The 13,356-nt window shown below is 46.1% G+C and overlaps 2 protein-coding genes across 2 annotated transcripts in view; one reads left to right on the forward strand and one right to left on the reverse strand.

Annotated features, from left to right (window-relative positions):
- Positions 1-13,356, reverse strand: part of T265_06094 (hypothetical protein) — a gene marked incomplete at both ends in the record, with an annotated part of 24,159 nt that overhangs the window by 2,784 nt on the left and 8,019 nt on the right. Inside the window, 8 exons of the mRNA XM_009171272.1 lie at positions 684-1,186; positions 2,266-3,090; positions 4,541-4,591; positions 5,844-5,981; positions 6,952-7,065; positions 9,355-9,442; positions 11,609-11,784; positions 13,321-13,356. The exon at positions 13,321-13,356 is cut by the window's right edge and continues 34 nt beyond it. Of these exons, the coding sequence (XP_009169536.1) occupies positions 684-1,186; positions 2,266-3,090; positions 4,541-4,591; positions 5,844-5,981; positions 6,952-7,065; positions 9,355-9,442; positions 11,609-11,784; positions 13,321-13,356 (1,931 nt within the window). The remainder of the gene's footprint in view (positions 1-683; positions 1,187-2,265; positions 3,091-4,540; positions 4,592-5,843; positions 5,982-6,951; positions 7,066-9,354; positions 9,443-11,608; positions 11,785-13,320) is intronic.
- On the forward strand, positions 6,589-8,919 carry T265_06093 (hypothetical protein; the record flags this gene model as incomplete). The annotated part of the gene is made up of 2 exons (XM_009171271.1): positions 6,589-6,597; positions 8,647-8,919. 2 exons carry the CDS (start codon positions 6,589-6,591, stop codon positions 8,917-8,919), a joined length of 282 nt encoding a protein of 93 aa, XP_009169535.1.

Below are 13,356 nucleotides of genomic sequence, written 5' to 3' on the forward strand. Positions count from 1 at the left end.
TGATCTGTTGGTTACCATCCCGTCAACCGCTTTCCCAGTTCGGTTACTACCTCATCAATGTTTACCTCCAAACACTCACATAAGTTGTTTAACGCATGCACACCCACTGTTTCATTCCTGTTATGATTATGTCATGAACATTCGCCCCACGACAAACCGAGATTATTGGAATCTTATCCTAAGACAAACAATGCGCAAGCGCATCCTCACTCACAACGTAAACTTATATATATGCGGACCAACGACAGCAGGATGCCGACGCTCGTCACTTCACACAGCGCCTTAACCAGAGTCAGTTCAAACCTATGCATGACTCACTGTGCAGGAAAAGTCTGGGCTCGATATCGTTTTGGATTAAACGACAAGAAACAGGCCAGATTTCAACACGATCGGTCAAGACCCGCATTCAATTCAACTGCGTCCTACAAACCCCAGCTGCATCTACTATAAGTAATAAAACGAAGAACTCGATAAGTCTCTTTCCTTTTTGTGTGTTATCCAATTGTACTAGTGTCTTTGGTAGCCACCATGTTAGTGTTATTCATCTTCTGACATCACTTCGAGTAAAAGACAATAGCACTAACAGATCCTCCGTTTGCATTCACAAACTTGGAAGAGTGGACCAGGGAATGGTTTATTCTATTAGTGATAGAGATAAAGTGTGTAAATAGACTGCTTCTTACTTGGATTCATCAGTCGCTGATCGTTCGTCTTCACGTCAGTGATGAACAGGCCTGTATGGGCGGTTGGAGCGAATGTCGCGAACTGCACGCTCAGACGCTGATGGTAGGCCTGGGTGGTCGCGGTCTGCTGATGGGCCGGAGGGGGTTGGCGTGGTAACAGGATGGTACCGGCAACAGGAAGAGTTGGTGTGTTTACTGAAGGGCTGGATCGAGTACTGGACACAAGTGCGCGTTGTTGCAATTGGTCAATCTGTGAGCTGGATAGGGTCACTGTGGATGACTGATTAACCAGTTGTTGATAAGTTGTCGACTGTTTCCCACTAGTGTCAACAGCATCACCAGTTGTGGGTGTCGCAAAAGTGCGTTTTGGAGGCTGTGGTGTTGGGTTGATCAATACCCCTTGTACGGTTGTCGGTAATTGCATGGGAGGCGTTCTTACAATCTGTTTTGGAGGAGGTCTTGGTTCTGTATATCGTCGTTGCTGTTGTGAATACGCTGGAGACCTGTGCACCAAATTAAAGAAAGTAGGTCAACACCTGTGACCAAGCTTAACTGCATCGCCACCATCATCAGAGACAGCAACATCGGTGTTTACCTTGATGCTTCACTGCCATACGACCACAAAGTTTGTCTAATAATAATATTTAAGGTCTTAGAATGAACCGAGAACAGCCTGGGTGAGGGAGGAGATCTGGTGCTGGCCTATCACAAGCATTCTGGGGTGCCTACACCGAGCGTTCAGCCGGACAATCTGGAAAGAAATTGACAACTGACATCGGTCATCTACCATTTCGTGCAATGTCTCCGAGAGGGATCACGAGGACTCCATCATGGAAGGCGAGCCACGCCTCAATCTAATTTTTATCGTTAATAAAACTGGCGGGAAAACGGCTCAAGGTGACAGACAGACAGACATACCACACCTATGGCATTCCTTCTCTAATTTGCAGTTCGTTGACCAGTCGTCCACTACCATTGATCCGCTGAGCAGCTATGCTCGTTGAAAACGCACCGCGGCACATGTGATTACCGCGAATCTTTCAAGTGGCAAACCAACTAACCACAACATTTTTGATCCTATCCACAAGCTTGAATCATGTCGGATAGAGACCATGTAAACGTTGGTCCCGGTTGTTACTTTCGTTAGCTGCTAATACAGAGAATAGGGAGGTGACAGCTACGCGTGGAAGAGGACCGTCAAGAGGATCAGGACTGGTAGTTAACGATTTGATGCAAGAGCATCACGGACTGTTACTTGACTATGTCTAACGATTTCGCTGATCAATTCGTTTGATGTTAATAGCCGCGGGATCCAATTTATGTTTGCGGACTAGATGAAGAACGCGTGCAAAATCATAATAGCAAAAGCTCTACGCACCCAAAGGATGTGATAGCTATAGTGAGAAAAGCGGACACGATGTTCATGAATGGAGCGCAACATAGGCGTTACAGTGAAATATGGACTGGGCAGATAAAAAAGAAACGTCTAGACAGCAAGCTGTCGAGCGACATGGGGGAAAAGTGCCCTGTTAAACACCGAAGTATTGGTGCGAGAAAAAGGAAGTAGAGCGAAAAAACTCACAGTTGAGATCCCACCGAAGTTGGACTGGACATGCCAACTCCCAAAGAATGCTGTGGCGCATTCGAATTGACGTAGAGCGAGTTGATGGAGGGCAACCGAAAAGATACTGTGGAAATCGGAGTGGCGCCACTCTCATTCTTCGCTAACTGGCTGGAAGGGGTAGCTTGCGCCTGACCTGAATGAAGAAAGTGGACTGAAGTGGCTACGGATGCAGCGACGGTCGGTGTGCGCTGACCAGATGTCGTGGCCATGTTTTGAACTAGCAGCGGTCCACGAACGTTGTGCGCGAAATTCGGTGTCGGCTTGTTTTTGATAACAGTAGGGGTAAGGCTGACGTGAACAGAGCTTTGTATTGCAGGTGGAGAGGTTAGTCGCACGTGCTGCGTGGAGTCGGTGTCCGTGCGGGTCGGGGTGTGCGGTGCCACTTTAGAATTGAGCATCGTGCGTAAAGCGTCCTGTGTTTGAGTAGATTTTAGTGAGGGAGCAACGTCAGTCAGACAAACTGTCGGCGTCTGTTTGCCTTGAAGTTGTTGGAAGATGGGATCGCGTGAAGGTGCAACTGTGGGAACAGCAGTTGTGCAAGGGGAACAAGTGACTGGAGATCGGGTGTTCGACATTGATACGGAAACTGGAGAGAAAGTATGCTGGGCACCGGAAGGATTGCTCACAGACTGCGGAGATTTTGTCTTAGGTATGGAGAGACCGTTTCTAACCGATCCATTGATGGAAGGTACGGGACTCAATGATGGCACATTGGGCGTCGGTGGTGCAGATGTTGTTGGTGTTGAATTTTTCCCATTGGAATTGTTGACAATCGGTGAAGGGCTGAGGAAATATTCAAGAAGAAACATCGATCAGGGGTATTAATCTAATAAAACGCTAATCCCGATTCATACTCAACGTTTCCCGGATAGGAAAAGTGAATGGATTAGGAAAACAGTCGTCCGCCAATCTAATATTGCTGAGCTGAGCTGAACGTAGTGAATTAAAAGTGCTACACTGTCAAGTACTTGAATACATGAACACACACCAAAACGCTTAGCTCAGCAAAAACGAAATTATTGTCTAAATGTCAAGTAATATGATGGGGGCCGGGAATACTATTTGTATAAGACGACACTCCATTAATCAACCAACCAATTTGTCACCTATAAACCATATGCGCATCGGTTCCAGCTGCTTCAGTTTCCATCACCGGAAAGTGGGAGAGTGCAGGAGAGGCAGTCAAGCCTGTGAGATGACGGCATGTTCAGTCAGTTCGGGAATAGGGTGGCTACGCATTGAAGGCGATAGCTTTGATGAAATAGCGCCACTGGTTGCGTGATTGGGCCATGTCTGCCAATGTCACTAACCATTGATGAGTCGAGTTCCGGGGTCCTCATTCGGGGAGGCGGCAGTTGTCAACCCGACTAAGTTTACTGGTTAGTGTTTTCATACTTCGTTTCACAGTGATCCACTGTCCACCTCTCGGTCGATTCCACGCAGTACAGGGCTGGGCGAAAGCAGCTCTCTGCGACACAGAGTCCTCTGATATGCGGAGCACATGTCTTAGCAGGCGTAACTTATGAAGCGCGGTTAAGTCATCTATCGCGGGAGAGATCCTTCTTCTCAAAACCATCTGGGGTACATCAGCATTACTAGTCCGATGATCCCACCATACTTGAAGTCACAACACTTCGAAGGTACCGCTGGTCAGACACTGATATTCTTCCTATGTGCGTAGAGCCAACGTCCTTGATCCATAAACCAGTGTGGATCGTACCGCCACAGTGTTAGCTCTGCCCTTCACAAAGAAACTCACGTCACGTCGGCGCCATAGGGGTCGCAGGTTGGCAAAAGCTGCCCTGGTCCTTCTGATTCGAGAAATAACCTCATTTTCAATCAGTCCAACGGAACGTAAACAATTGCCCAGGTAAACACATTTATTTACCACATCGACTGGTTCACCTGCAAGCATGAGGTTTGGGTTTGATCCCACTCAGTCTTGTGGCAACACTTTACACCTTGCAGATGTGAAGCGCATGCCGAACCATGCGACAAAGTTACTTAGTTTATTTAAAATGAATTGAATTTTTTTAGGGATCTGAACCAAGGAGAGCAATATCGTCCGTATACTCGGTGTCCGTAAGCGAACGTCCCGGGAGCATTTCGACCCCCCCAGGCGAAGTTGTTTTTGCGCGATAGCGTCAGCGAAAACAGGTAAACGGATATAATTAGTGTCCATCACGCATTACACGGATGGGGCGAGTTATCAACGGTTATCAATAGTACTTACTGGGTAGCAGTGAATTTCTGGAAGACAGGCAACGCGGCTCTCCAGAGGGCCCTGGAAGGAGAGGTATGTAAGAAAAATCAGACTAGACCTGTTGTGTGTAGTTCTTACCGGAACTGAACTCAGTATGATAAATAAACGGATATCAGAGGTAGTTGGACTAACAGCGAAGTGGCACATCGGTCAGGTGGTTAAACAGGAACAGAAGACAATTCAGAGAGAGAAACGGAGTCCAGAAACGACCCATAACACAAGGAAATACGGATGTTTGGAGCCTAAAACGGTAGCCTGTGTAAACCTCGGTCAGTGGTTAGAGGGCGGATTTACTGACTGGAAGGTCCGCGATTCGAACCTGACAACTGCATTTCGATTTCTCCCGTCTAGAACTGAACGACTGGGGAGTATATCAGCCCTCGTATCGCCTTCGGGTGGCATGGCAGCTAGGCACCGAAGGAGTGTTACAGCTGAACGATTTCGATTACGTAACATTTCTCACGAACTCATCAGGTTCTGAAATGACGCAAGATACCGCAGTAACAAAAATGCAGCAAGGTCCCAAATAAGGACCGCTGGCGGGACTGTCACCAGGGAGCGAAAAATATCATCTAGGCATATTAAAGGTGGGCTCTTTTGCTCAGTCAAAATTGATGTACTGGTCAGTCACACGGGAGAAAGATAGGCTTCTAGTTCCTAAACGTGTGTACTGACCGGCTACACAGTCGGCGTCCAGTGGCGGGTTGAACGAACCCGGAATGCTGACAAGTTATCGCCTCGAATTGCTGAAAAAGACCAGTCGGATACAATATCCTCACCAACAAGCAATGATTGTCGAGATCGTTGGATCCACTGTTTGCAGAATTTGACTACCGATATGAGAAAATCAAATGTATTTGACATAGTTCCTCATTAGATTTCGGGAGATGAGTTTTATTTGGAAACAGAGAAACACCTGATGCATGACGAATGACACCGGTATAGTACGCATGACCATGCATGACCCCGGAATTCCCAAACCGCTGCATTCAGCTGTTGCTTATTAGCAGTAATCCAAATGACAGTGAAAATGCAGCTAATTAACTTGGAATGTGAGAAGTAACTTGTGAAAATGAAATCGGAAAACAGAATCACAAAGTTACGAAGCTGACGAAACTAACTCCGAAACTAAAGTTGCGAAAGCACTTCGGTAAACAAGTTACGGCTAGATCGACGCCACAGAACAAACACAGCCACTCCCTTTTTCAACCGCTTAAAAAACAGAAACACAACTGTGTTGTTATGAAATGAAGACAGTACGAAGAATACTTACGCATTCGTAATCCAACCGTCCGGCCATAATTGAATCAAAGTGGGGAAAAGGTTACGCAAATACTCTTCACGAGGTCCCTTCAAATTCAGCGTGTGGTAGCTTTGCAAGCGCAAAGTAACGACTGACTCGAACAAATGGCTGAAGAGGGAGAGAGAAATGTACTGGGATGGACAAATTGGAATAATAAATAATAGATAATTGTTCAGCTGTAGCACCCTTTCGGTGCCTAACTGCCATGCCACCCGAAGGAAGCACGAGAGCTGAAATACTGCCAGGTTGCCCAGGCCTAGACAGAGGAATTCGAGAGGCGGAGGTCGGGTTCGAACCACGGACCTTCCGGTCAGTAAATTCGCGCTCTACGCACTTGAGCCATCACACCCCGACAAACTGACGGTCAACTTAAAGAGCGTTCCAAAATGGGATGAGACAAGGTGACAAAGGAATCTAGAAGACAGCTCGGAATGACGACGGGGAACAGGAGTCACAACGGAGTCATTTATATTCAGCTACCAATTTTTAGGAAACGACACGGTACTCCTCTTCGCGAGAGGAGAAAAGACGCCTCACACTAGCGGGATTCATCATCGAGGAACCCTACTGACCCAAAGCTATCATGAGATGACCTTATAACCGATGCTCATTTTAGGTTTTTTTCTCACTTTTGTGAATCCCGGTTTTGTTTTCCTCTTGGCCCTTTTAACAGCTGAGGATAAATCAATTTGCTCCGTCAGGCAACAGTAGACTCATGGCGGAGGTAATTCTGCATCAGGATGTTATTGGCCTTACATGCATGACCTCCAGGAGTTCTGTGAGATGTGCCCTACCGATGATTCCAAGAAGGGGTGAAATAGTGGCGCAGTGTTTCTTCAGTACAAAGAACGCAATAATATATGGTTGGTGCGAGGCGTGCTCTAAAGGAGAGACAGTGGTGCACAAGTCAAAAAGACAACCGCACCTGGAGTGGGCGGACTTAATTCACAAACAATATCTTTCTATTCATAAATGGTGCTTGAATATGGCAGCACTTAGTTAGGGGTCGGACTGCTCTATACCGTACAGATAAGAATATACAACACGACGCGCTAAGGCGGCAAACACTTGCACTCACCGACACTCCACGTTCCAGCGAAACAGCTTTTTAGGGGGTCCGGGTTTGGGGTTACGCTTGGGTGGTGCAGCTCCATCAGCTGTCGCTGGAGCTGTATCGTTTTGTTCTGCATTTCTGTAAACCAAAGGGGACAGGAATGTAAGAGTAGCCATACCTTCCATACCTTCACAACCATGAAGGTATGGAATACAGCGACAGTCCTCTTTGTCACGTGGCACACAAAACAAATACAGAAGGGTAACCTTCTATCTATATCTTTTCATAGTCAAAAAAGGTATTCTCAGATGTCAAGGTAACACTTTAAAGATGAATTGACAAACACTTAGTGCGTCAGTAGAAACCTTATGGTTCCTCGACATCGAGGCACCATAAGATTCAGGCGGAAATTTCTAAGTGGCTTTGAAACATCTACATCTGGGAAGGGGGCGTGGAAGTTGTTTTCAGCTGCATCTGAACCGGAAAGAACACAGCGAGACATAGTGCAAAAGGAGTAAATATTGAGGCATCAACGCAGCGCGGGATGGAAGCTTTTGTTTTTAAGGAAGCCGCATCTACCCAACATCCCACCCTATTTTACACGAATGTGTAGCAGTAACGGCCTATCCGGTTCTAAAGATGAAACGCACTCCATTTTGACTGCCGAAAGGTGATCAAAGCCGTGTACGCTAGATGAGTACTGTCACCGCGTTCACAGTCATCTGTGGGATAAAACTATCGAGATAACAAGGCCGGTGAGAAGCCCGATGAGCGGAAATGGTCAGGATTTGCGCTCCTCGGTCAGGGATTCGCATCCGGAAGTGCTTTGTACCATTTGAACCAACGCAGCCAGAATCGTTCACTAGCCACGCAACAAATAGCAGCAGTGGCTAAGTTTGCTTTTTTCAGTCTCCCGTCACTAGGCATCGCTTAAACAATTCCGGTGTTTAATTATTCTTTCAATCACTGCAGTACGAGTCTTGAGCCACTTAGTTGTGTCATCAAGTGATGTGAAGACAGGGGTGTTTTGAAGCTTATTTAGTTCGGCTGCTCAATAAATCGCTTAGTCAGTGTGAAGCAGGCGGTCTCAAGTATCCCACAAACTTCACAAAGCAGACGGGTGGAAATTGCCTAGTGAGGTCTTTGGTTACCCATCCGATGCAGAAATATTCGGGATGGTTCACCGACTACAAAGGAGCCATTTTACAGCCGTCCACCAAGAAGTGATTCGAAACCTCTTGCATCTCGCCTTAAAAATCAAGTTCTCCAGATTCTATTGACGTAAAAGTCCGTCCTCCTGCAACACACTGATTTGAAATCAATCCAAGTGGAATTCTCCCGTTAGCCATATAAAGTTACATTTGGTCAAAGAGATTGTTCATCCTATTTTGTGTTCCACACTGTATCTTGAATATGCAACATAAAAGACAGAAAACTGGAAGTAAAATGACCCCTTCATAGCCATGCACAATCCAACCGTAAAGGCTGTAGTTTTTGGGAGCAGGTGGGAATAATGTAACCGCAGTGCACAGACGTTCCAGATCAGGGCTTCAGACCACGAATGACCGAAAAATACATCACCATCTGAGGATCCCGAAAGAGATTCATTGGGAAATGAGGTGATATTGCGTATGCAGGAGGTGAAAAAATACGCACAGTTGACTAAGAGCTGTTGGGATGTAGGAGATCAAGGATGGGTAGGCTGTACATAATGGCAAGATAGGCAGTCGTCTTCATGACGAACATATATATCGTTCAGCTGGAGCACCCTTTCAGTGCCTAACTGCCGTGCCACCAAAAGGAAGCACTGGGGCTGAGCTACTGCCAGGTTGCGCAATTCTAGACAGGGAAAGTCAAGAGGCAGAGACCGGATTCGAACCACGGACCATCCGGTCAGCAAATTCGCGCTCTAACCGCCGAGCCATCTCGACGAATCTAAGGGGTATCAAAGCCTGTACTAATTCATCTCATCCTTCTCCCACCGTGCTCTAGAAAACAATTTAAGCTTGGGTTCTATTCGCAGGCAGGATTCACGCCAACGCCGGTGGCCCTCTCACGATGGAAGATTCTGTGGAAAAATTGGATCATCTAAGTGGAGTACGAATACCATACTCCTTGTACTCAGCCTGGACACAAGAACAGTAACTATGAAGATCAATAAGACAGAGCTAATGGTCACACTCCCATATTGAGTATTCAGAAACATAAGAAACAGAGTGACAAACTACGAAATGCCGTCCTTGCACACACTGGACATACACAAGACCAGTATTTCCGAAAGTACTTTAATAGAAGACCAGTTGCTCAGCATCCTGCTTTCTGCGAAAGGTATGGCAACTATGCGCTGAAATGACCCTAAAGATGAATTCTCAATCTCATAGGAAAGGTACTGCACAAAACGATGATAAATTAGGATGGGCAACTCACTCGGCCTGCCACACTTTGACACGTTCAGCGTGAAGTTCTTTGTCACGCACGTAACTCTCCAAGAGCGGTGGCATTGCACGTGCAATCGCTGGAAGGACAGAAAAAGAGGGTGATGAGATAAGATTCCTCAAAAGGTGATTTCTCGAAGGGAAGCGGAGGATTATGCCCGAGTACAAAAGCTTGGTGAACACATGGGTCACGCGAATCCGGCGTATACCCTATGGTCAACTCTCGTCACGATCTGAAAGGAAAATCGTCATCGAAATCCGCTACTCTCAGATCAGTGCGATCGAGTGCCCGTTTTAACCAAAATTATCCCCACGGTACAACTGAGTGACCTGTCAAATCCAGTGAGCCGGTTCAATGACTGCATGCTGGGCGACCTTTGGGAAAACTGTTGCCCAGATAAAGCAGTGCTGAAACCGGGAACCCTTGAGAGAAGCACGCTGGATGGGCCGACCTCTAAACCAACTGGCTACCAAGCTATTCTACATTTGTGTGAACTGTTGTATTGCATCTGTCATGACATGAAGCTGGTCAACCAATGGCTCACTTCCGGCCATGCTAGGGCTCAAAGAAGATGGTCCCACGCCTGTTTGCGAGGCTGTTTGACCCTGACTTCAAAATCCACATATCTTGATTGCCTAGAAGCGTGATAAAAGTCAAAAGGACAAATAACTAACCATTTAAAAGGGAACAGAGACATCTGGAAGAAGAAGGTTGTCGTATCGTGAACGAATACCGCACACCCTTTGGCAACCGATTGACGGGAGAACCAAACAAATCGAGGAGTGCACGAAATGAATTGGCCCAAACAAGGTAAATAAAGCAAGCGACTGGTAACGAGTGTTTCGCTTTCCTCGATCAGAGACCAGCGTCATGCGTTGGTAAGTTTGCTATCAAAAAACTAACTTGCATGTTGTGCTTCATTCTACCGGATGGGTGTTCTATTACAAGGCTGCGTTCCTTCACTTCTCAACCTTACACACATGGTGATGCGAGTTTAGTGGGTTAAACTGAGAAAGATGAAAATGATTCCACCAAGCTGACAAGGATGATCTCTGGTATCTTACCAGATACCTTCAGTCCATAAAAGAAGAAAAACGCGAAAAGCGAATCGTGAATTTTATTTCACGAGAACAAGCTATGGTTCGGAGACAACGGGTATCGAAGACCTGAATAAGTTCCAGTTCCGCTGTTCGCATAAGCCACGTCCCAAATCCACAGTAAAACAGTCCGTGTCGAAACCTGATACCTACGTTCCTTGAGATTCATAAGCACGCCGCTTTGCCGCTAAATGTGTCTCAAACGAAACTCACGCCTGAGAGATTTGTGCATTGACCTTCTCTGTCACACTACAGTCAGAACGTATACACCTTCCAAGATTAAATGGTTTTACAACCTCAAGTGTCTTTCACTGGATTGTAAGTGTCGTGTTAAACTAATCCATGTTCAGAAGCATGACCTTATACTTTGTGAGTGCAAAGCTCATGTCAAACGGTCAACTTGGGTAAATTCATTCAGAAACTGTTGTTTCTTCTTCCTCTTTGGAAGACGAGAAGGACGATGTCCGCATATCCCAGATGGATGAAGTTTTCTTCGGCGGCACCCGAGTTTTGAAGACCTAGCGCACGTCTCTCGAACTTCGTGTGGTTTGAGCTCACGTAAAACGTAAAGTTGACCGAGACTCGGGGACTACGCCTACCTGATAAGCCCCAAGAAGGGCAAAACTGATCGTGGGTTGTCGATGAGATTTCAGCAACCTTGCGAGTAGTTCCCTTAATGGACCTTACGAAACTGATTTCAAGACAGTTTAGCTCGCAATGTTATTGTACGACTGGAACCCAACCACAAAGATAAGGTGAGATCTCTAGGTAGGGATTCCTTTGCCCGGAATAGGAGCGTATTCCGGTAATCTTTTTTTAAATCTACGGTTACCTCTTAACGCGAAACGACCTATGACATAAGTGGAAGAATGAAAAACGCTAAATAGTTCTGTGGATGAGTGGTCGCAACTATTTTTATGCGTGTCAACACATGTGGATTTGAGTACCTAGAATGATGTAACTCCAAGAGCAGAGACCATGCAAAATGGATAAAATATCTGCTACCGTTAGAGTGCTGTTGTCAGACCTCTGAATAAGATAGTGTTTCGCGTCCAATGGTACGGTCAAGTTCAGCTAAACATCAGATGTGATAGAGGAAGTGATATGCGTATAGACGCCTGTCTCTCTAGTCCCGAATAAACACTCACCATCACCCAGAGCATCCAGTGATGGATTCATCTTCTGATCCTCATTCACCTCGTTGAGCTTTTTCAACCGTCGAGTGAGTGATTTACGTTTCCACTGAAGCACACCTTCCACATGAGCGAAAACGGTTGAGCGAACTGAGGGAGCACAATTGGCCGCAGTCAATGCGGCCGCAAGGCTGGGTGAAACAAAAAACACCGGTTACATTAACTAAGGCGTCTGGCAGAGGAACTGTGTAGAAGATACAGTATACAGACGATGATGGCTCACGAGATATGCAGAAAAGCTTGGCCTCCATCTCGAGAGAATGTTCAACAATCCATCACATAAAAAATCGAAAACCGAAACACCAGCGCTTTAAGGGCATCCACACGTGGATCAGCTAACAGAGATTCAGCAAGATGTACGTCAGATGGTGTATCACTGTGTCAAACGGTCAGTGCCAAAAGGTTTCGGGAAAATCCCACACGTTGATCACTGATTATTGCCCGCAGACATCCAGTTCGACGTCGTTTTGGTCCTAAATACAGTTTGCTGTTCGAAAGCGTTTGCCCCTAAGCTAATGATAATGCTTATAATTAGGCTTTCTTTAATAGATTGTGGTTTTGGGGGCAGAGAAGCGCTAGTGTTCAACACCAACACTACTGCCAGTGAGGATGATGTCGGCTAGGTCAGCAAATACGGTATTTGATCTCATCTACGGTGATTACCCACTCCAAAAGGGGGTCCTCACGTGGATATCCGGGGTGAATTCTTTTCGGAAGATATATAGAACATAACATCGATGAGTCAGGAAATGGAACACTTGCACAAAAGTTGTGCACCTCCAGAAGTGCCATCTCTAAATAACCTATTAGGTAGTATTCAATCGGGTGTATCTGGTTTTGACCACAGTGCAGCTATTAAAACCTATCAGCTAAGGATAGGTACTATACATACCCAAAAAAGTCTACCAAAGAAAGCGCTGTTTTCCATCCTAAACGCTTTCTATCCGAAATTTCGCTGGTAATGAGCCTTGGCCATTCAACGCAAAACAAAGACGGCAGCTTCAAACTGAGGGCTGTAAGATCTTTCTTCCTCAGCTGGAGTTCATGTGATTCTCGTCATTATTGAAAGTGGAGGTGGTCTAGTTAGGGATAGGAAAACCTACAGAAAACCGGTGGGGACTGCTTGCCATTAGTACCCCCAGATGGCCTTTTTAAGAGGGTTGCTGTAGGTGCAGTGCAACTAGCAGGAAGCACAGGGTAAGGATTATCATCTGGTTAACATAATCCAGACAGGAGTCACTAGGATTTCAGGGGTGGATTCGAGGTGCTGTCAGGAGCGGCGAAAATAGCACAATATTCGATAGCCCTTTAGCGAGTGTGGTATCGGCAGCAATCACCATCTCCCGATAAGTTCATGACTGTTCGTCGTAATTGTGCGAAATTACATGACCGTTCAGTGAGTCCAGACAAAAATAAGCCGGTGTTTACCAAAAGATATTCATTCTTGGGGGGAACTTGAGAACTTGGCAGTTGAGCCCTAAATGGAAAGCAGCGAATGGACCCACAAACCTCAGTTCCAAACGTTGGAGTGATAGCCTATATACAAATGCCTCAACGACTAGAAAGATATTCAGTACAGAGCGGCCCAATTTTTACAAAAATGAGAAAAGCTCAAAGCCTTTATGAGCTTGCTAAGCGAGGAAACAATGGCGAAAACGTATACGTACCTAAGTAGCTCCGCTTCGAATGGTTTGCTCATTACA

The sequence above is a fragment of the Opisthorchis viverrini genome (assembly GCF_000715545.1).
Source record: "Opisthorchis viverrini unplaced genomic scaffold opera_v5_134, whole genome shotgun sequence".
Lineage (NCBI taxonomy): Eukaryota > Metazoa > Platyhelminthes > Trematoda > Opisthorchiida > Opisthorchiidae > Opisthorchis > Opisthorchis viverrini.